We start from the raw sequence: 23,836 nt of genomic DNA on the forward strand, positions 1-23,836 counted from the left end.
ACCACACTGTGGTGCTTTGTGTAGGGGCGGTGGCCCAAGATAGATTCCTGTGGTTACTCTCAGGTGAGAGACTGGGAGCCTCCTCCTCTGTCCCCACGCCCTCTGGGCCTCACAGTCCGAGGCAGTGGGTATCTGCCCTCCCCAGTGTTAGAATTGCGAGCTGATAAGTCTCAACTGCAGCCGGGACTGCTCCCCTGGTGTTTCTCGCAGTTCCGCCGCTGTTGCCGCTGCGGCCGCCTACAGCACAGCTTAACCTGTTCGCCCCGGCTTCGCCCCTCCTACCTGTTATAAACAGGCACCACTTGTTTATAACTTCATACGTTGGACTTCCATGTATTTTTATTTTTCTGGAACTTCTGGTTATTTCTGGTTTTGCGTTAGTTGTAGTCTTTCTTAGCTGTGGAGGGAGACAGTTGTGTCAGTCTAAGCCTCCATCTTGGCCGGTCCAGGTTGCCTGTATTTTGAGCATGGAGCTGAGCCATTTGCTGGTTCCTGGGTGTTTCAGGGGAGAGAGGGGTGGTCTTGGCAACCAGGCTTGCTGGGACAGAGCTGTGAAGTTCAGAATACTAAATAACTCTTTGCCATGGGCTCTGGGAAGACATTTGTCCATGAATTGCCATTGCTGCTACCATCTTCTGCTTCCTTCCCCCTTCAGTGGCAGCTTATTTATTGATGGGTAGGGTCAGCAGCTTTCCAGACTGTGAGGGAGTCTAGGCCATTGCTGCCTTGATTCTAACCCTCTCCCTAGGAGGTGGATGTGATAGCCATATGGCATTGCCTCACAGCTCATACCAGGAATGCTACCAGGGGGGTTGTGTTATTTTCCAGTGACTGCTGTGACAAATTATCACAAACTAGGTGGTTAAAAGCAACAGACATATATTCTCTTACAGTTCTGGAGGCATGCAGTCCAAAATCAGTTTCACTGGTCCAAAATCAAACTGTTGGCAAGGCTGCACTCCATCCAGAGGTTTTAGAGGAGAACCTAGTCCTCTTCCAGCTTCTGGAGGCTCCCGACATGCCTTGGTTTGTAAGCCCATCACTCTGACATCCATTTGTCTTCACATCTTCTTTGTGTTATGTATGGTTTCCTCTTCTGTCTGTATCAGATCTTCCTCTACTGTTCTAAGGTCACTTGTGATTGCATTTAGGTCCCATCCAGATACGCTAAGATAATCTCTGCATCTCAACATCCTTAACGTAATCACACCTGCAAAGATCCTTTTTCCTTATAAAGTAACATTTACAAGTTCCAGGGATAAGGGCCTGATATGTTTGGGTGGTTATTATTCAGCCTACAACAGAGGTGTTTTTATTTTCCTTCCAGGGAGGGGAAGGGAACTCATTAAGTGCTCCCCTATTGGGCAGAGTCCTGTAATACAGAGTCTGCCCATTATCCCTGTTATCGGGAGGTTTGTTATAACATTTCACAGATTGGAAAACTATGGCTCAGAGCAGGTCATTGCATGGCTAATAGATGGGGCTGGATTGGAATCTTAAGTCAGTTGGGTCCCATAGTATGTTTCAACATTTCTTGGCCTTTTGGACCAGTAGGTTGCAGTCTTGCACCTGGGATCCACTGGTGTCAGAGGGCTTTGCCCAGCCCCCTTGTGGAGGCTCAGAGATGTGGATGAACTTGCCCATAGGGTCAGTAGTGGATTTGCAAAATTGAGGGTCTGTACTTGACTTCCTAAGGCGAGGGCATTGATGTAACTTAAACTTCTGTGTGGCTGGGCCAGCCCCCACCCCTCACTTCCACCAGCCTGTGCTTCCTGGGCCATTTTCCTAAACAACTTCCAAGTTGGCACCTTTCTTGGAGGCTCCTGTCCAGCTGGGGGAAGGAAGAGACTATGCTAGAAGCTCCTGGGACTGTAAACTTTCTGGAACCCAGAACCAAGATCTCCCTGCTTCCTTATCCTACAGGGAGAGAGAGAAGGGGTTTTTAGCCAGAGCCCGGGATCTTAAGGCTGCTGGTGCCAAAACCAGTGCGTGGCTTGTGGCCTGGCCTTGAGATCCAGGCCCACATGCCACTCTGGCTGCCCCAGGACCAAAGCCCTGCTTGTGCAAAGGGTATACTCAGGCCTTCTTCATTTTTAGGGACAAACCATACTTTCCTCAGGATGGCCTACCAATTATGTCTCCATGCTATGGCTCATGAGGCCCCTGTTACCTATACTAGGTCTTGCTGATGCCCAAACTCCAGCTCTTTTCTGCCTTCATAAAATGAGGATAACGCTCCATCTTTTTCGTGGTGCCTCGGAGGCATTCGGGTGCCTCAGGATGAAGCTGAACATCTCTCTCCCAGCCACTGGCTGCCAGAAACTTATTGAAGTGGATGATGAACACAAACTTCATACCTTTTATGAGAAGCGTATGGCCACAGAAGTTGCCGCTGACACTCTAGGTGAAGAATGGAAGGGTTATGTGGTTCGAATCAGTGGTGGGAATGACAAACAAGGTTTCCTCATGAAGCAGGGGGTCTTGACCCACGGCCACGGCCGCCTGCTGCTGAGCAAGGGCCATTCCTGTTTACAGACCCAGGAGGACTGGAGAGCGAAAGCGCAAATCTGTTCGGGGTGGCATTGTGGACGCCAACCTCAGCGTTCTCAACTTGGTCATTGTGAAAAAAGGGGAGAAAGATATTCCTGGTCTCACTGATACTACTGTGCCTCAGCGCCTGGGGCCCAAAGAGCTAGCAGGATCCGCAAGCTTTTCAACCTCTCTAAAGAAGATGATGTCCGCCAATACATTGTGAGAAAGCCCCTAAACAAAGAAGGTAAGAAACCTAGGACTAAAGCACCTAAGATTCAGCGACTTGTTACTTCATGTGTCCTGCAACACAAACGTTAGTGCATTGCTCTGAAGAAACAACATACTAAGAAAAATAAACAAGAGGCTGCAGAATATGCTAAACTTTTGGCTAAGAGGACGAAGGAGGTCAAAGAAAAACGCCAGGAACAGATTGCCAAGAGACGCAGGCTGTCCTCTCTGAGAGCTTCTACCTCTAAGTCTGAGTCCAGTCAAAAATGAGGTTTTCTAAGAGTAACAAATAAATAAGAACTAATATCAAAAAAAAAAAAGAAAAAAAAGGATAATGCTTCCTGCCATCTGGGGTGCGGTAAGGACAATTAAGAGGTGACCTTTTGTATCTGGCACCTGGCGTGGGGAAGGCATTCAGCTAATATGAGTTCATCTTTCTTCCTGGCCCTGCCCTGCTTACCTTCATAGTCCTACCCAGGACTTTAGCTCTGCTGAACTCATTACTGGCCTCTAGCATCATTGGTGCTTTGTGGCAGAAGTGATTTCTTATCCAATTCACAAGTTTTTCTGGAGGTCTTGGTGTTTTAATCCTTTGCTAAGGTGGTAACTCCTTTCAGATTCCAGCCTTAATGACTGGTCAGGTCCCTTCTGTATTTCCCAGCAGCCCTGTGTTCATCTCTTTCACAGTCCTGCTTGCACTTGTTTGTAGTCATTGCCTCTTTCCCCACCCCTGTAGCAGTTTGCAAGCTTATGGAGGGCAGAGGGCAAGTCTGATTCATTTCTTTGGCCTCATTGCCAGCCCAAGGTCTGACTTAGTAGCTGCCTGGTAACCCTTTGTTGGATAAGTAAGTAGGAGCCCCTCTCATCCCCTTTGATCTCCCTTCCCCCAACACTTGAGGGCAAGAGGTTGTTGTGTGCCTTTCTTTTTTCTTAAAACTTTTCCTTCTGTCTAGTCTGAGGCTGTAGCCATAGTTGGCAGCTTCTCTGCTAGAGACCCCTGGCTAGAGCAGGTGCTGCAGTGCTGGGAGATAGCTGACCCCGCGGGAACTGGCAGAAGTGTACTAGTCCACAGCCTTTGGGGCAGGAGGGACACTTGGACTGCTGGAATGTTGTGCACAAACAACAGTCTTTGTGTTGCTCATGGAAGCCCATTGAGGGCTTCCCAGTGCCTTTGTCATCTTTAGAAAGTCAACCAGCCATACATTCCCGGGGTGTAAGCCCTGATGGTGGGGCTGCTGGGTATTCCCTTGTCACCCTTCTTCATCCCCTTCTGTCCAGCCACTCACCTGGGACCTTCTGAGGGCCTCTCAGTTGTACATTATCTCTGTGGTGGTTTCACCCCTTCATTTCTGACTGGTGACCACCTAACCAGTATATAGTACATTACTTCCAAAGCCTTTTCTGGTCCTGAAGCTCCTCTGGGCCTCTTGAAAGTTCTTTCAGGTATATCGCATATCCCCCATTTGATAGGAAAGGAAGGCTTGGAGAGTTCAGGGAGCTTACCCAAAATCATGCAGCAAGTGAGTGACAGAGTTGGGGTTGGAACTCAGCTTTTGGCCTCCAAACCTTGTGCTTCTTACTTCGCCAGGAATTTCTCTCACCGGAGCTGGGGGAAATGGCCTACAGAGGGGTGATCCCCTCTGGTTGGTAATTGCCTGGATTCTATAAATCCCTAGGCAGGGTGGCAGGGTGGTGTCCCCAAGAAGCAAGCTTGTGATTTTTGGTTCCTAGTCCTGATTCTGGATCAGACTGGTTTCTTCGGATGGCCAGCAGAGGGCGTGAGGGGCCTGGGAAAGGTCTGCTTTTGGTTTCTTTGGTTTTGAAATGGAAATTATGTTTTAAGTGATACGTGGGCATTATATTCTTTAGTAGACTTTATATCTTAGAGCAGTTTTAGGTTCACAACAAAATTGAGCAGAAGGCACAGGGAGTTCCCATATGTTTCCTGTCCCCACACATGCATAGCCTCTCCCATTATCAACATCCCCTACCAAAGTGATACATTTATTAAATTAATGAACCTACATTGACACATCATAATCACCCACAATCCATTCTTTATACTGGGATTCGCTCTTGGTGACCATTCTAGGGTTTGGACAAACTTATCCACCATTATAGTATCATACACAGTAGTTTTGCTGCCCTAAAAATCCTCCATATTCTCCCTTCTCATCTCTGCATTATTTTTAAAAACACATTTGAAAATGCACATTTGTACAGGTTCTCTTAATATGAACCTTTGGGGCTAGATGAGCTTTGGAATTTAGAAAAATTTCAGAATTTAGAAGTCACTTGGTGTGTATGCTATGTATCTATGACACCTCCAGTGGGGGTCTGTGGCAGCACCTCATAATCATACACCTGAGTGTTTCTCCATGGAAATGTTTGACTGTTCACCTCCAAGTGGAATAAATAGGTTATCATCAGCTCAGGTCAGGTAATGATGCCAAATTAGTTAGATAAAGACTTTTGGTTTTCAGAGTGTTGTGAGTTTTGGACTCTTGGGCAAGGGATTGCATACCTCTTATAAAGAAGGAAGTGAAGAAAAATCACCTGCAATACCAACACTTAGGGATAATATTTTGTTACATAGCCTTCCCTACTTTCTGTGCATATGTTTGTATACATATGCATGTGTGTGTGCATGTGTGTTAAATGTGTTCAATCACAAGTAAAATAACATTTTGCATACATTTTGCCTTAGATCTTGGAATTCCCTAGCTATATGTGGGACTCAAGATCTTACCTATCACTCCCTTCTCAACATCTACCCTAAGTGGCTAGAGGTCCCCCAGGTGAAACTCCTTGAAGTAGAGCCAGGTTATCGTTCCTGTACTTCCCAGCCCTGGGCCTTTAGCTGCCTAGGGGAAGGTCTAGCATTGGATTTCCAGCATGGTTAGCAGGAGGCAGAATGCAGCTGGGGCCCCTTTGGGAGCGTCTTCTGCTCACACAATAACTGCTTCCTTAAAATAAAGGGTCTCCTGCTCCACATGCATGGAATGGTCAAACAGGGCTAAGAACTTGACTCTGCCCAGTGTCCTCTCAGCCAATCAGCTGGGCCCCTCAGGAGCTTGTGGACAGAGCTCTAGGGATGGGGTACAGGTCCTTCCTGTTGCTGACCCCCCACCTCTTCCCTGCAGCAGGAGCACTGGTTTGAAAAGGCCTTGCGAGACAAGAAGGGCTTCATCATCAAGCAGATGAAGGAGGACGGCGCCTGTCTCTTCCGGGCTGTAGGTGAGTCTCTGCCTCAGCCTTCAGGGGCCTAGGGCTGCGCCTGAGTGTATTAGTTGTCAGGAGTAACCCCTGAAGCGGGGTTGGGGACAGAGTTATCTGGTCTTTTAGGGACTCCAGGCCCTATCCTCAAGTTAGTATCTGGCCTTTAGCCCTTGGTCATGAGGCAGTGTGATGGTGTGAGAGTAATAATAATAGCACAATACTGATAAGAAAAATAACATTACTTAGGGACAGATTGCTCTGTCAGGCACTACAGGAAACACTTAGTTCTTCCCTAAGTTGGGTAAGTGTCAGGACCATTGCTTCCATCAGATGAGAAATGCAACTCAGAAATGGGAATGATTTGCCCAGGGTCAGATAGTAGTACATGGTAGAGCTAGGAGTTGGAGTCTGGGTTAGGTTAGTCTGAGGGCTCTTAACCACAGCACACTACTCTCACCTTGGGATCATAGACCTTTTTCTTTTTTCTAAAAAAAAAGCTTACACAAAAGTAGAGACCCTCATATACTCATCATTCATCTTCCAAATAGTCATCAACACATAGCCAACCCTGTTTCATCACTGCCCTGCCCACCCTTCTTCTGAAGTGAGTATTTTGAAAGTAAAACCCCAAAGTTGGATTATTTCATTGGTAAATATTTCTGTATCTCTCTCTGACAAATAGGGTCCCAGTCAGTAGGTCGGTCTGTTTGTCTTTCTGTCTCTCTCAACATGACCAAAATGCCATTATTGTACCTTACAAAATTAATAATTCATTAATACCATTTAGTATCCAGTGTAAACCCAACAAACAGTCATTGAGGTCCTGTGCTAGCATTCAAGGGAAGCTGGGAGTGTGATCTGATTCTTCTATTGGGGCTCTGTTATCTTCCATAAAAAGTGTCCTCTGGCCCTAGCTGGTGTGGCTCAGTGGATTGAGCGCTGGCCTGAGAACCAAAGGGTTGCCGGTTTGATTCCCAGTCAGGGCATGTGCCTGAGTTGCAGGCCAGGTCCCTAGTTAGGGGCACACAAGAGGCAACACACATTGATGTTTCTCTCCCGCTCTTTCTCCCTCCCTTCCCCTCTCTCTAAAAATAAATAAATAAAATCTTTTTTTTTTTTAAAGTACCCTCTGATAGGAGCTTTGAGCTGGGAACCAGAAGCCCTGTCTTTTTGTTTTGGTTCTCACTCATAACTTTTATTGTCCTGTCTGTGAAGTAGTATTGATTCTGAAGGGCTCCTTAAACCCCTTCTGGGTCTGTTATTCTCAGTCTGTGGGAACACCCCTCTTCCCCTCATGCCTGCTGGTGGGCTGGACTGAACCAGGCTCCACTCCAGGCTGTGCCACTGATTGTCCATGTGACCTTGAGCAAGCAGCTTTTTTATCCTAAGCCTCTTTCTTGCCTGTAACATGAGGCTAAAAGACCCAGTGTTGTGACAGTTAAGTGAGATGACTTCAATAAATCCTTTTAGTGCCTGACAGCGTAGAAGTCCCTTATGGAACAGTAACATTGGTAAAGCCTGAATGCTATTCTCAGTGGTGCCTCAGAATCACAAATGTTTGTCGAATGGGTGAAAGAAAGGTTAGGTGGGGTGAGTGATTGCCTCCTCCTTTCTAGTAAACAGAGGAGGTTTGGGCAGTGGTCTTTGCTGGGCTCGGAAATTCCCAACCCTCCTACCCCTATGGTTCAAGTCTATGTTCTCCCTGAGGTGTTTCCTGTGAAAGAGGTTTGGAGGCATCTTGGTCCAAGAGAAAGCAAAGAAAAAATAGGTAGGAGCCTGTTCAGTGCTAGGTCCTGTTCTGAGATCTCAGGCTGCTTGTGGGGTAAGCAGGGCTGCAAGTGAAATAAGGGCTGGAGAGTGCTGCTGGGCATCTGGGTCTTGAACAGTCTTTGGGGCAGGCCTTGGGGCTAGTGAAGACCTGGCTTGTGCAGTAACCCATATCAAAAACAATATTTGCTCATGTGTTCATTTAGCTATTTTCTCCAAACATCCTGTGGCCCTTCCCCCTGTTGGGGCCTTCCAGTAAGAGGCATGAGCTTACAGGAAGAGCTGACCATGGCAGGTTGAAGGCCTTTCCTTATCAGCACTATGGCTATACATTTCCCCCTGACTGAGCTGCCCTTGGCTTTTCTCCATAAAACCTCAGAAGCTCCATAGTCTCTCCCCAGAACTACATGGCCCCTGCATCTCTAGGCCTCGTCTGGAATTTTCCCTGGGGCAGAGTGCACAGGACATGTGCCTGGGAAGGGACTTTGTCCTCAGATTTTCTCCTGCCTCTCTGCTTCCAGCCTCGCTTGGACAGAGACAGATGGTAGTTGCCCTACGCTCTGGTGAGAAGGCTACATGTTCTAACTTCCTGGCACACACTGAACAATGAAAAGAGCACATAACTGAGGGTGGGAGTTGGAGGGGGGATTGTAGACATGGGGGACACTGTGTTGTTCCTTGATCCTGACTCTGCTGGACATTAGGCTGGATGCTTCAGGTTCACCTGCAAAATTGGGATCATTATTCCATGAGACAGGTGAGAATATTGAGGCTCAAGAAAGGGAAATGACATGCTCAGGTCATTAGTGGCAGAGCTGGCATGGGAATCCAGAGGTGCCAAGGACACATTCTTCATATTGCCCTAGGAAAACCCTAGCTTCTTAGTTTAGCTCTCAATGGGCTGGGTGACCTCAGCTGTAGTCCTTGACCTCTCTGGGCCTTACTTCCTCCTACTAGGAGCCTGTGGCCCTCTACTGTTAGGAATCCTGAGGCAGGTGGTTTTCTACCCTTTTGTTTTACCTTTGAGGTCTGGGTGTCCCTAGTATGAACCACTATCCAGTTCTTTCCCACCACCCCCTACTGGGGACTCATGAGCATCAGCGAAGGCTTGGGTGGAATGGAAGTGGGAGCCTGAGTCCCAGAGGTATCCTGTGGTCCACTCTGCCTCTGCTGTACTCAGATAATCTCCTCCTGGAAACATGAGTCTGCATCTCTCCTCCTTCCTTCTCCCCATATGCTTTGACTCAGCAAAAACCTCTGGTGTTGGCCTCTTGTGGGCAAAGGGGAGGCCACATGTGTGTGTCTACATGGGTCATGCAGAAGCAGCTGGGGGTGTGCATGTTACAGCAATGAGGCCCAGAAACATTAGCTAGGCCCACCCCTCTGGGCCTTTTGGTCTTGGAACATGGACCATCAGCCTTAGAGGGATGGATCTTAAGAGCAGTTTTGACTGTTTTATTAATGGGGAAACTGGGACCTCAAGAGAAAACCAGGACCCTATTATCTAGGTCACACAGACCAGTGTCAGAACTTTGGTGTTTGAGGTTGAACCAAGCCAGGAGAAGATCCCCATGGGCCACCATGTATGCCAGCTTCCCTTGGCTTTTGCGCTGCCTCCATCAGTCTTCCCATCTTTGCCATGGGAGTCTGAATAGAGGAGCAAGCATCGCAGGGAACAGACTATTGAGAGGACTGAGTTCTGCTGTCTCCCCACTGAGTCTGTGACATTTGGGGTAGTTGGGGCCACTGGGCATGTATGCACCACAGTTGCTTGATAGGCAGGTGAGGCTTTTTCCCTGGCTCATCTCAGTGGGGCCAGGGTTCCTACTGGGCCAGGAGGGAAGTGGGAGCAAACCAGGTCCCTGTCTCCCCCTGCTGCTGTGTGTACACACTTATGTGGTTTGTTTTTAGATTTCCTGCAGACACAAAGCTTCCTATTCTGTCCTCAGCGGAACTTGCTGTGGCTCTTTTAGCAGGCAGGCAGGCAGGCAGGCAGGCAGTAACCTGTCAGGGAGGCAGTTCTCGGGTGCCTTTAAAACAAATGGTAGGGCCCTGTACTTCAACTCCTTTAGATAGTCTAGGTTTTTTTTGTCTTCCTTCTCCACCTAACTCCTTGACAAATAGTGACATTTTAGGGAACCTGAGGCAGTTTCGAGACCTCCTCCCAGGCAGATGTGGAGGGAGGTTGCAGCAAATTTGTTAGCGCTATTGGTTCTCTTCCCCCCTTCCAATTCCTGGCAAAGGCTAGGAAGGAGGGGGCAGGGTCCTCAGTTTTCATAGCCTCACATCTTGTGCAGCCTTCAGTCTTTCCTGGTTGGTGGCAAGGGCATCTACTTGTTGAATGTGGTAGTTGTCTGTAGTTGTAAGGTTGTCCTGTGGGAATTTGGCCTCAGGGAGTATCTTTGGCAGGACTTGCTGGCTGTGTGTATGCGTACATGTGTATTTCTATCCTGGTGTCTCTACACTCAGAAAAAGGACAGAAGTGGGGTCTGGGGAAATAAGATTCATGCTGACCTCTGTGGCCCTAGTGGGGGGTACAGCCCCTGATATTTATAATCGATCTCTGCCCACTTCCAGGCCTTGCCAGCTGATTCCTGCTTGTTCTGTGGGGAAACTGAGGTAGACAAGATCAGGCCTGGCCCCAGGGACATTATTAAGGTAATAGCTGCAGTGGAGTGGTGGTAATGTCATCTTGGGCATTGGTGCTTGAAGTCAGTCCTTGAGAACCTGGCTTCCCCTTCATCCTCCCAAATGTGTGGCCTTGGACCAACTGTGCCACATTTTTCTACCTCAGTATCCCTCCTATGTAAAGTTGGGCTTTGGGGTGGGCTAAAGATAGAATGAGCTAGAATGTAAAAAGGCCTTGAAAGAACTAATTGTAGTATTGTACGAAGGATTTCTGAGTCCTTTTTGGATTGGAACAGAGGTGAGGTAGTGGGGGGACCTTCTTCCAGCTGGATGCTGGAAAGGGAGAGCAGGTGCAGATTGCCCGCAAATGCAGCGTCAGCAAGAGGAGGAGTTTCAGTTTCTATCAAAACAAGTCCTCTGAATTCCCCTACCTCTGCAAGTCCATTGGGCCCTTTCCCCTACCTTGGCACCCACAAGGAAATTCAGCCCAGCCCCTAGCCCCTGTGCCAATCTTCTGGGAGGAGGAGGAGGGCTTTCCAGAGGACAGAGGTGGGACTAGCAGTCAGGCAAGAGCCTCAATGAGAACTTCCTGTGTTATTAGTCCACGCTGGATATTTATTTTTTCTATCTTACATTGTTAAAAAGATCCTTCTACTCTCCCTCTTTGGAGAGGTACTATTGCTCTGTGTCCTTGGTTCTGAGGACATGTTTTCTTCCACATTAATGATCGCTAAACTACGGTGTATCTTATAATCCATGACGTTGGTTGTCTCCCCCCCCCACCCAGCATGATTACATACATGTATCATACCACCTGTCTACATCTTAGAATTGAGGAGAGAAGTTTATATTTTACATTGTATCAATCAGTAGAGAAGGTCATACCGTGCCCACACTTAAGGACCCTGTTATGTGAAGCCTGTATTATTGGTTTGACATTAATTTGGTTGCTGAAGATTTGCAGTACGACTATAGAAGTTGGCTCTGTAGCGCTTTGGTGTCAGTAAAGTTAGAGAGCTGGTCTTGTGTACACAAGTGAAAGCCTAAACTCCAGGTTTGGGGCTTTCTTCTGGCTGAGGAGGTACAACAGAAATTAGGAAAGCCTTAGTACGTGGTTCCAGTAACATTCTAGCTGACTTGTGGGTGGCTAGCTACCCGAAGGAGTCGTCGTCTTCCTCATGACAAATGGAGTCCTGTGTCTTGAGCATCTAGTATGCCTCAGATGTTTGGCAAAACGTCCCCTGTAATCTTTAGTGTCCTATGAAAGGGAGCGAAGTTACTCTCTTCGTTTTATGGATGAGGACATTGCAGCCCAGAGAGTTTAAGGGCCTTGTCCAGTGCCACACAGCTAGGAGGCAGCAGAGCCTTTCTGCCAGGCAAAGGGGTCAATGGCAGATTGTGGCAGATGTGGGGGCCCTCGTGGGGTTCTCCCCCAACTCCCTTCTGGCCCCACAGTCTCCCTCTTTCCTTTTTTCATTTTCTTGCATCCAGCATCTAGCTCAGGTAGATCTATCTCCTAGCAACAGCTCAGCCACCTTTGTGAGCCTGGCAGGCCAGTTGCTGTTTAACCCCTTCGCTCCCATTTCAGTTCTTGTTTACTGCAGCGGCCCACAGCACTGCCTCCTCAGCGCCCAAGCCCATTCTACAGAAATAGCTTGTCAAGCAGCTCTGGCTGGCAGCCAGGCAGCTGCAGTGGGCTCTGTGGTACTGGCTTCTAAGAAAGGCAACAGCAGGGGGCCCCCAGCCTGTGCACAGGGCATGTGACTTTCTGGAAGTGCCACTGGGGGGCGGGGGAGAATGTAGCCACAGAACCCACATCCTTGTTTACATCAGTGATGGGGCTACCCCTTCCTGCCTTCATAACCCGTACTCCCCCTCAGGTCCCTGCATACCTCCAAGAGGACTTGAGAGCAGGCATGGGCCCCATTTTCTATCTCAGAGCAGCCTTTCTCTCCTTATCTCACAGAATCCTCAAAGGAGGGAAAGGGAGGGCAGTGAGGGCATTCTTCTGGCAGTTTTTCACGGAGGTAGACTGGCTGTCATGGAAGAATTCTGCAGTGTTTTCTGTAGGACCTGACCTTGCCTCAGTGCTCTGATGGCAGAGCAGTGGTCTTCTAGGGAGACAAAGAGAAATTCCCCTTCATCTTAGCCAATGGACGACAGGCATGCCTCATCTTCAAACCCACCTTAATTTCCCAGGAAGAAGAGTGTCTGGCTCCCCCAGCTTCTCCATTCACTCAGCAAACTGTTCCTGATTTCTTGCACTGTATTGGGGCACTGAGCTAGGGGTGGATTTGGATGTGAACTGTCCTCTGCCCTCAGTGGAAGCCAAGTATGATCAGGCAGATGAAATCTGTACACACCTTTGATAAATCTGGTGATAGAGGTGCCTGGGAGGGTGGGGAACTATTAAAGAACACATTGGTGTTTGACAAGTAGGCAGTCAGGCAGAATGGAAGGAACATCCTGAAATGAGAGAAGGCATGTGTGAGGATTCTCAAGCAAGGCAGAGGGAGCCTGGTTTTTCATTTGACCAAAGCCCCATGATGCCTAAACAGTTTGGTCCACAGGCTTTCTTTACTGAATTAAGCTTGGTTAGGTGCATGTGTATCTTATCTCTCTTACTAGACTATGTGTTTCTTGCAGACAGGCAGGATTTTACTCAGTTCTGTCACCTTCACAGTGCCCCATATTTAGGCCCCTCTATGGGGAAGGGGACTCTGATTTACTGAGTGACTGCTCTGTCTCAAGCCCAGTGCTGGTCACATTACACCTATTATCTCATTAATCTCACAAGAAGGCCTGCCAGGGAGTCATCCAGCTTGTTCCCATTTAGCTCACTAGTACCTGGCAGAACTGGGCTTAGAGTCCAGCTGTTTTCCTTTCTCTTCTTTTTTTTTTTTCCAACCTGTAAAGGCTATGCTGACTCAGGGAAGTCAGACAAACTGAATTCTACAGTTGAATCTGTCACAGATTCACTTTCTGTGTGAACTCTGTCAAGCCTCAGTTTCCTCATGTGAAGAGTGATGGTAGGGATATGAAGTTGATATTGCTTGAAGCCACTTATGGGGCTTAAGATGTTTGTTGACTTATCTAAGTGGCCAGGCGTGCCCTAGACAAGTCATCTGCATGAGAGGCCTGTGGTCATGTCCCTCTCACCTGTACTCTTATTAAAGACTGTCCCTGCCTGCCTCTTTTTCCATGACCCCATTCCAGTCCACAAGGACCAGAACTGTCCAGGCCATAGGGTAGGAAAGGAAGTTTCCTTGGCCCCCAGCCCTTCACCCCAGGGTGTTCTGTGACTTGGAACTCTTCTCAGGTGGCACCTCTGATCCCAGCCTCTCCTTTCTTCTGCCTCCACAGCTGACCAGGTATATGGAGACCAGGACATGCATGAAGTTGTACGAAAGCACTGCATGGATTATCTGGTGAGACTTTGCAGAGACCTTGGGGCAAGGGCAGAGTGGGAGGATCTCCTACCCACACAGACCTTGACCCTCTGATTTCTTCTGCAGATGAAGAATGCCGACTACTTCTCCAACTATGTCACAGAGGACTTCACCACCTACATCAACCGGAAACGAAAAAACAACTGCCATGGCAACCACATTGAGATGCAGGCCATGGCGGAGATGTACAACCGGCCTGTGGAGGTGTACCAGTACAGCACAGGTACTTCTGTGGTGGGTAGGTGAGCGACTGATTGTACCTGGTCTGAGCCTGCCCTACCCAATCCACTGTGGATGCTACTTCCTTCTCTTTTCTGCAGAACCCATCAACACATTCCATGGGATCCATCAAAATGAGGACGAACCCATCCGTGTCAGCTACCATCGGAATATCCACTACAATTCAGTGGTGAATCCCAACAAGGCCACCATTGGTGTGGGGCTGGGCCTGCCATCATTCAAACCAGGGGTAAGCATGTCACCATACCCAAGATGGCTGTTGAATTTAAAGGTCAGAAACCTCTGTTTGGGTCTCAGTTCTACCCCTTGCTTACAAAAATGAACTGCCCCCTCTCTGAGTTACCCCTTAGGTCTCACCTCTATGAAATCAGGCAGTCACCCAAGGTGACCTCTCAAGGTTCATTCTGTGGTCTCAGTTTGTCTGTCTGAGCTGGCTCACCTATCTTTTGTGCCTATGGAGGGTTGGCATTTTGGGATATGGAGTCACATTTGGGAACCGAGAGCCAGAGTTCAGTCTGGGTGTCTTGGCACTTATGTGGATCCTCCTCTGAAACTCAGCAATTACAGACATCTGTGGTCACAGACTTGAAGTTCAGGCCTGGCCTCAACATTTAGTGGCTGTGGGACCAAGGCAGTATTCAAAAATAACCTGGGCTGGCAGCTCAGCTGATACAGATAGCGCCTAGTAGGTGCTCAGAAGGTGGCAGTACATTTTCCCAGCACATATTCACAGATTCTCATTCTCTCTCATAAATAGTTGTCTGCTGGGGGTTTTGATATCTTCTATTCAGGTTTCACTTCCTACAAACAGAAAGTGCTCCTGCCTCATTTTAGGAAACACACACCCTAACACCGACACACCCACCAACATTAAGGTTTTTTTGTTTTGTTTTGTTTGTTTGTTTGTTTGTTTATTTTAAAATATTTTTTTTATTTTTAGAGAGGGGGAAGGAAAGGAGAAAGAGAGAAACATTGATATGCAAGAGAAAGATCAGTTGTCTCTCACACACCCCGAAATGGGGACCTGGCCCACAACCCAGGCACTTGCCCTGACCGGAAATCGAACCAGTGACCCTTCGGTTCGCAGGCCAGTGCTCAATCCACTGAGCCACACCAGCCAAGGCTGTCTTTTTTGTCTTTTTTAAATAAACTCTAAATTTTACAACAGTTTTAGATTTTACAGAATTATTATGCTTCTAGAATTCCCATATACCCTACTATGATTAACATCTTATTAGCATAGTACATATGTCACAATTAATGAGCCAATATTGATATATTAAGACCATACTTGATTCATATTACCTAAATTTTCTCCTAATGATCTTATCTGTTCCAGGATCCCATCCAGAACCACATTACATTCAGTTGTTGTCGTGTCTCCTTTGGCTCCTCTTGGTTGTGAAAGTTTCTCTGCATTTCCTTGTTTTTATTTTTAATCTGTTTACAGACTATAATTTTGCCTTTTCTAGAATGTCATGATTGGAATTGTACAGTATGTAGTTTTTTTCAGAGTGTCTTCTTTCAGATAACACTATACATTTAAGACTTTGTTGTGGTTGATCACTCATTTCTTTTTCCTTCTTAAAAAAATGTGAATGCCTTGAGTTACAGAAAAACTAAGAAGATAGTACAGAGTTCCTATGTATCCCTCCTCCCTCCTGCACACAGTTTCATTATTAACATTATCAGATGAATGTTATTCATTTGTTACAATATATGAACCAATATTGATACATTATTAACTAAAGTCATCATGTCTCTTTAGGCTCCCTTGTCTGTGACGGTTTCCCACACTTTCATGTTTTTGATGACCTTGACAGTTTTGAGGAGTACTGGTCAGGTATACTGTAGGATGTTTCTCTTTTGGAATTTGATGTTTTTTCTCATGATTAGACTGGGGTTATGGGTTGTAGGGGGGAAGAACACAATGGTAAAGTGCCATTCTCATCACATCATAACAACAGTACGTACTGTCAAAATGATTTATATGACTGTTGTTTTTGACCTTATCACCTGGCAAAAGCAGTGTTTGTTTTCTCCAATGTAAAATCTTGTTTTTCCCATCCCCTTTTCCACACTGTATTGTTTGTAAAGAAGTCATATTCAGCCTGCACTTAAGTAGTGGGTGTTAAGCTCCATCTCCTTCAGGGTAGAATATCTATATAAATTCTTTGGAATTCTTCCTACAAGGGAAATTGGTCTCTTGTCCCCCATTTAGTCAATCATTTGTTTATTCAGTATGGACTGACATATTTATTTATTTCATACTTTGGGTTATAATCCAATGCTATTTTTATTTAGAGGCTCGAAATGTTTCATTTTGGGCTATTAGAAGCTGTCTAGTTGCCTCCTGCATCTCTTTGACATACTATCCCCATCATTGTGGTAGAGTTTTTTTAAAAAAATTTGTCTTTGTTTTTTTTTTTTTTTTTTTTTAATTGTCTTTGTTTTTTTTGTTGTTTGATGTTGTTTTTGTTTTTGAGCACTTCCTTACTTTCTGGCACTAAAGGTGCTCCAGGCTCAGCTTGTATATTTCCTTCTTTGGCCTTAGAACCAGACATTTCTTCCAGGGGCCCTGGTTCCATTTATTGGAATGCTATTAAAAATCACAATCTGGATGCTGAGTGTGGTTTTTCTTTTCTTTTTTTTTAAATTTTACTTATTTATTTTTAGAGAGAGGGGACGTGAGGAGGAAGAGAGAAACATCAATGTGTGATTGCCTCTTGAGCACCCCCACCTGGGGACCTGGCCTGCAACCCAGGCATGTGCCCTGACTGGGAATCGAACTAGCGACCCTTTGGTTCGCAGGCCAGTGCTCAGTCCACTGAGCCACACTAGCCAGGGCCCTACATACTTTTTGGACTGTTACCCATAGGTAAAAAAAATTATATTTTATATCATTAATTCGTGCACACACACATTGGTGTGAAGTGTGTATATGTCCATTAAAATAATGTTAGAATTTTGTTGAACAATATTTACATTTACTCCCTGGGGTATGCTCTGATATTTTTTATTATTTTGTTTTTTAAAATGCCGTTGCATCTCACAATCTAACAAAGAGCACTCTCATACAGTGTCCTACAATTCATAGCACTTCACATCATGCTGATACTACCCCTTTATTCCCTTAAATACCTGACTATTCCCTCCACCCTATGCACATACAGCTAACTTCTTAGGTAATCTTTTCTCCTTGTCCCATCTGAGCATAGGTGAGAAAGGCCTCAGCATTATGAAACTAAGTCATCACTGGGTAAGGCGTCTTTAAATTTTGGCCTAAGCTGGAGGGCACCTGGCTGCCCCAGGCTTAGTACTTCAGTTGAGTTGTCTTGGGGTTGGGAGCAGGGCTTCTGAGTGTAGGAGTTAGGAACTACTAGTTCCACCACCCACGCTTCCTTTCCCTCAGTCCTTGATGAATAGCCAGCCTGCCCAGGGGGTTGCTTAGTAAGAGTACCTGCCTTTCTGTCTCCTCTCTTCTGGGCCTGTGGGCCCACCTCCCTGAGCTAGTTTTGGCTCTTGGCCAGAGTTCAGAGTGTCTCCCCATATCCCTGTTCCTCCCACTTTTGCAGTTTGCAGAACAGTCCCTGATGAAGAGTGCCATAAAAACATCAGAGGAATCATGGATCGAACAGCAGATGCTGGAAGACAAGAAGCGGGCCACAGACTGGGAGGCCACAAATGAGGCTATTGAAGAGCAGGTGGCTCGAGAATCCTACCTGCAATGGCTGCGGGATCAGGAAAAACAGGCCCGCCAGGTTCGCGGCCCCAGCCAGGTGGGTCCTAGGCTGTCACTGGCTTGGCGAAGAACCCATTATTTCTCATGTTCTGCCCCAAAATAGGCAGAAAAAACTGAACAGTTTTGACATCTGGGAGAGGAGGAAGCTCCCAAACCTGTCTGTACCTTATCATGGCCTTAGTCTTGGCGTTGTGCCTTAGAATTCTCAACACCTGTGCAGAACAAGCACTCAGAGTAAGGGAGGGAGAGCAGTCACTGGTGGTGACATGTAGGATTGATGGGTAGTTTCAGAGGGACAAGTTTTTGTTGAATGTCCTTATGTGCCAGACTCTGCTGAGAATGTAAAATCAGGTCTAGCCTGCTCCACCTTCAGTGGTCCCCTGTCTATTGAGAGAGACAGATGCCTCAGTGGGGCCCTTGACCCTGGCTGGAAGACTGGCGGAGATGGGGGCTAGTTACTACTCTTCACACAGGAAGGTTGAAATTTTTAGGGCAGGGAGGGGGCAGGACTTACAGACATCCGAGAAATCACAAGGAGTTTAGAGTGAATGTAGATGTTGGCAAAAGGTGAGTAAATCTTTCAACCAATATCTGTTGTAGGTCTATGCCAAGTATTGTTCTAGGTGTATAGAGGTACATTGATGAACAAGGCGGGCCTAAATCCCTGTCCTTTGCAGAGTGGAACAAAAACAAACAATGAATAAATTAGTTAAGTGGTGGTATGGATGAAAAAACATACAGAGCAGGGTACAGTGAATAAGTGGGGCTGAGTGGAGCTGGGAGTTCACAGTATTAAATAGTGTGGACAGAGTAGGCCTCAGAACAGGTAAGATTTGAGCAAAAGCTTGCCAAAGGTGAGGGAGCAATTTATGTGCATATGTGGGGATAGGCAGAGGACCAGCTAGAGCAAAGGCCCTGAGGTATCACACACCTGGTGGGATTTAGGAGCAGTCAGAGGCCAGTATGGCTAAACAGAAGTCAGAGAGGCACTGGGGCTAGATTGGGAAGGGACATGTGGGCTGTGGTGAGGAGTTTGGCTTTTATTCTGAGTGAGAGAGGAGCTGTGGAGGGTTGTAAGGAGAGGAGGGATGGGATCTGATTGGAAATTTAACAGGATCTCCCTAACTGCTGAGTACAGAATGGAGTCTGGGTGGCAAGGGTAGAATAGGGAACCAGCAAGGAGGAGGCTGCTGCAGTAGTTCAGGTCACTGCTGATGGCACAGGCTAGGGGAGATGGCAGCTCTGGGTCTATTTTGAAGGTGGAGGTAATAGGTTTCCTGTCAGACTGGCTGTGAGAGTGTGAGGAAGAGTTATTAAGGAGCTTACCTTCATCCTGTGGTCCGTTGTGTGACTGGGAGTGATGGTGGCCTGTATAGAAGTTGTGTCACAGCCAGGATTCTGGGAGGGAGCGAGCCCTCAGATATGGGGCAGAGGAGGGTAGAAATTTTTGTAGGTTCTTATCTCCTCCTCCTTCCCCACTGCAGCCCCGGAAAGCCAGCGCCACCTGCACTTCTGCCACAGCCGCTGCCTCCAGTGGCCTGGAGGAGTGGACTAGCCGGTCCCCACGGCAGCGGTCACCTGAGCACCCTGAGCTGCATGCCGAGCTGGGCATCAAGCCCCCCTCCCCAGGCACTGTCTTAGCTCTTGCCAAACCTCCTTCGCCCTGTGCACCAGGTCAGTGACTAGCTGACAGGGAGCATACAGGGCTTAGGAGGTTCTTCCTGGTCCTGGGCCCTGCCTCTGACTGCCCATCTGCCCCAGGTACAAGCAGCCAGTTCTCAGCAGGGGCCGATCCAGCAACTTCCCCCCTCGTATCCCTTTACCCTGCTCTGGAGTGCCGGGCCCTCATTCAGCAGATGTCCCCCTCCGCCTTTGGTAAGCCTCCTCTATCTAGGGGTCAGGGGCCATCCAGGAGCTGGGGAAAGATGGCAGAAGCAGTAAGTCCTGAGAGAGGGGTCTCTGGAGTCTCTGGCCATTTCCCTAAGAAAAGGGAATCTTTTAGGCCCTAGGGATCTATCTCAGAGGGCTTCTGAGTGGGGTTTCAGAGGCTCAGAGAAGCCTTCTTAGAGATAAGAGTGAGACGGGCCTGGACAGGATTTTCCAGAGTCAGGAATCAGTGAAGGGCCAAGAAAAGGCAGGCTAAGGGTGCTCCATCATTCTTTTTCCTTGCCTAGCAGGTCTGAATGACTGGGATGATGACGAGATCCTAGCATCGGTGCTGGCAGTGTCCCAACAAGAATACCTAGACAGTATGAAGAAAAACAAAGTGCACAGAGATCCACCCCCAGACAAGAGTTGATGGAGACCAAGAGACTGGAGACCATCTCCCAACTCCCACTACTCCTGCCCTCCAGTGCCACCTCACCTTCTTTGGCTTTCTCCCTATTGCCTTCTTCCTCCTTCCTTTTCTCCCCTCCTTTTCCTCCTCCCTACTTCCCTCTTGCTGGCCCAGCCCTGCGCCCCCTCTCATCGCTGCCACCACCACCACCTGTCTCTTCGCCAGCTGACGTGCCCTGTTGCCCCCTGCACAGCACTATCCCTGCATTTCACAGGGGACTCGGGCAAGGGTGTCGAACGTAGGCGAGAGGCACACAGAGAGAAATGAATGGGCAGCCAGGCAGTCCCCGAGGAGAGACATTTAGGCAGAAGAAAGCCTTCCTGACCCCCATTCCTTCCAAGTTCTGAAAATCTTGTCATCCCACCTCCACAACTATGCCAGGGAAGTGGGAAGAAGAAGTGGGGAATTCCCCTTCCCAGTACCCTAAGAATGTCTGAGCCTTCAATGTTGAATTTTTTCTTTATTAAAGTGTACTTTTATCTTATAAAATTAACCAGTCAAGAATGACATAGACAACAGCATTGACTCTATGAAGGTGACATCTCTCTGGTTTGGGGGCAGACAGATCGTGGCACACAGAGGGGGCACAAAGATGTGGTTGCTGTCTCTGGCCTCCAGCTCTGGAGCACAGGCAGCAAGTGTCATGATGTGGGCTTTGGACAATGAGACTCTGACCTCACTGCATTCCTATTGCTTCCACCACCACCACTACCAGTCTCTTCGGAATCTTGGAGTGGGGGCACCTTTGAGGATGATGGCCGCCGCCCAGGATTTGATTGTGGGGAGTAGGAGCAGCCTTGGCAGATGGGGCACCCGTGCCCTGCAGGTGTTGACAAGATCCACCATTTGTAATGTCCTTGGCACAATAAACCAAATGTCAGTTTCCCTGAGTGCCTCTGTACTGTGTGGGGCAGTGTGTGTGTGTGTGTGTGTGTGTGTTGGGGGGTGGGGGGGCAGTCTCTAGGCAGGGGCGGTGAGGGTACAGACTTACTTGACCTCTGAGGGCTGCGTGTTTATATTTGATTCACTGTTTTCTAAACCACCTTTTGGACCTTTTACCACCAAGAAAGCCCCATCTTTGCCTGCTGCCCATGTTTCAGTACTGGCACCAGTGTAGCCGGCCCACCTTATTTCCTGGGGTATAAGGGGGACAGAGGACTGAGCTTGAAGGCAGGGACTGAACTTCCAACTTCTCTGCCTGCCTCTTTCGCCATAAATGTTTGCTCTTTCCTTGTGATCATTTGATGAGGAAATGCTTTGGAAAGGTACAACGGATGCTTCATAACAATATGAGTTCAGTGGAAGTGACCTGATGGGAACTCCTCCACTGGGTTTTAGAAGCCTAGAAATGGCTAAGTCCTTTTTTGTTTTTCATGTCCCTCAGTTCTCTGACACTTCTGTGCCCTGAACTTCTAGGGCAGAGAAGGATGGCTGGCCCCCAGGTTTTTTCAAGCATCTTATCTTGCTGTGCTTCAATAATGGGGCCCTTGAGAAAGGATGCATGTCCAGCTCTACAGGTGAGGACATGGCTGGCTGAGTGGCTGTGCGAGGGATGTCTGGAATCTACTGGTCAAGTATGTGTATGTTGGAGAGTTGGTTTGAACCTTCCTCAGCTTTTTCTTGCTGTGTGGCCTTGGTCAAATCATAGGCTCTCTGAGTTTCAAGTGGTTTGTGTGAACGATGGGGGTGATGAACATTACTACCTCAAACTATCTGGTTGTGAACAATGAAAGAATGCATATGGTCAACATAATGAAAGACAGCACAGTACCTGGCATATTCCGAGAGCTCAAATGTTAGTCGATATTTATTCTACTGTTGAAATTTATGCAGTATTTGCCCCTGCCTACCACTTGTTGCCTCCAAGTACCTTGTTCTCTGCCTAGAATTTTCCCTTCCCCTGTCCCAAGCCCCCAGTCTTGTCTTTCAAGATGTGTAGAGGGCTGCCTTCTGAGAAGCCCTGTGTGACGCCACCCACATTTTCCCATCTGTCTACCCTTGATTCCTTCCCCAATAACTACTATCAACTTCTTGGGCAAGGGCTATGATGCCTGACTTACCTGTGTATCTCTAATATCTGCAATCCCACCAGAGTCTGATAGGCTTACAGTAGACCCCTAATAAATGGATGAGTAAGGGACAGTACATGTGTGTATTTGCTTTTTGGGTGTTGCCTGTGTATATGTAACTGTGGTGAGTCCCAAGTGTTTATGTGCGTCTCACAGAGTGTTTCTAGTTTGTGTGAATAGAGCTTGTTTCCAGGTGTGTCAGATGGTGACTGAGTGACTCTTATCTCTGACAGCTTGCGTCTGTTTCTGAGATGATTGCATGTTTGTGTGGGTCTGTGATAGTGCATCTGTGGTTTCTTTCTGATGGGGTGAATGTCCATTTGTGTTCCTGTGATGGATTCTGGGTAGTTGTTTCTGAACAGTGTCAGTGACAGTGCTGCATGCCTGCTGGGGTATGTGTGTCTGTGACTGGGTCTATCAGCACCTGTTTGGGGGACACTGCCTATCTATGTGGCTGCATCACATCTATGTGCCTTTGCAGCAGTGCATGTGTGTCTCAAGCATCTATGTGGCTTCCTGTGACAGACTCTGGGGACAGTACAAGTCTGTGATAGGGCACATCTCATGGTGCCAGTGTCTTTGTGACAAGTTCTGGCAGTGTGTCTGATGGACATTTCTGTGTCATTGTCAGATGGTAATGTAGGTCTGTGTGAATCTCTGGAGTGCCTGTCTTTCTCTGATAGTGTCTCTGTGTCATTCTGGGACATAAGTCTGGCAGTATGCCTTACAGTGGATGTCACTTTCTTCATGGTCATGCATGATTGCATGTGTGTCTAGGACAAGTTTACACAAATGTGATGGTGTGCACTTGTGTATATTCACGTGACACTTCTGTGTGTGTCTCTTCCGAATGCGTGTCTGTCTTTCTGCAGCATGAGTGCTGTTTTTACCAAATTTGTGACTAAGGGTATTTTACCACCTCTTCCAGCTCTCAGCCCCTGTCTCTCATCTGGAAGCACTCCCTGAAGCCACCACCGCTCTGACATGCTCCTACTCCTCAAGAACGCCCCCCCCCCGCCCCCCCCTTCCAGATTCTAGACCTGCTCACAGCCAGGTCTAGCTAGGTCTGTCTAGTTTAAGGGCTACAAAAAACCCCACAGGCCCCCATCTCTGGGATGCTGCCTTTGACCAGCATGTCCCCCCCGCGGTGGCGGTCAGGGGTTTACCATCCTTGGGAGATGAGCAGGATCTTCCAGGATCCCTGGCTTCAGACTCAGGGCGGAAGCCGTCCATTGATCGCCTGGAGGGCCATTGTCCTTGGTGAGGAGCACCCTCCTGAAACAGGGGTCTTGGATAGCCATAGGCCCATATTCATAGAAGCCGGGCTTGGCGTTAGCTCCGCGGTAATCTCGAGGCAGCAGCAAACTAACCACTTAGGAAAGGAGGAGGTACAGTTATTTTTTTTATAAATTTATATCTATATATACATATACACACACATATATAAAAACAACCCCGCGCAACAACCAAAACAAATACAGTTGCGCCAAAGGGATTCCCAGAACCGGTTTCCCCTTCGCGCGTGCCCCCTCATTTGCATAATGCCCCGCCCCCACGGAAGAGCCTGGCGCGTATTTGCATAAGGGGGTACTAGAAACGTCGAGGGTGGTATGCAAATAAGGGC

At 47.7% G+C, this 23,836-nt stretch overlaps 1 protein-coding gene across 4 annotated transcripts in view; it reads left to right on the forward strand.

Annotated features, from left to right (window-relative positions):
- The window catches only part of OTUD5 (OTU deubiquitinase 5), a 28,318-nt gene extending 7,290 nt beyond the window's left edge, over positions 1-21,028 (forward strand). The window contains exons 2-10 of one of the 4 annotated variants that reach the window (XM_090264333.1): positions 5,904-5,997; positions 13,738-13,802; positions 13,890-14,046; positions 14,144-14,292; positions 15,832-15,906; positions 17,639-17,842; positions 19,290-19,479; positions 19,567-19,680; positions 19,980-21,028. In XM_090264333.1, coding sequence (XP_090120459.1) covers positions 5,904-5,997; positions 13,738-13,802; positions 13,890-14,046; positions 14,144-14,292; positions 15,832-15,906; positions 17,639-17,842; positions 19,290-19,479; positions 19,567-19,680; positions 19,980-20,104 — 1,173 coding nt within the window. In that variant the 3' untranslated portion in view covers positions 20,105-21,028. The remainder of the gene's footprint in view (positions 1-5,903; positions 5,998-13,737; positions 13,803-13,889; positions 14,047-14,143; positions 14,293-15,831; positions 15,907-17,638; positions 17,843-19,289; positions 19,480-19,566; positions 19,681-19,979) is intronic. The other 3 variants (XM_090264334.1, XM_090264335.1, XM_090264336.1) reach the window with 3 other exon arrangements.
- Positions 21,029-23,836: the final 2,808 nt, after the last annotated feature.

The sequence above is a fragment of the Furipterus horrens genome, unplaced genomic scaffold, assembly GCF_987537825.1.
Source record: "Furipterus horrens unplaced genomic scaffold, mFurHor1.1.pri manual_scaffold_17, whole genome shotgun sequence".
In the NCBI taxonomy this organism is placed as follows: domain Eukaryota; kingdom Metazoa; phylum Chordata; class Mammalia; order Chiroptera; family Furipteridae; genus Furipterus; species Furipterus horrens.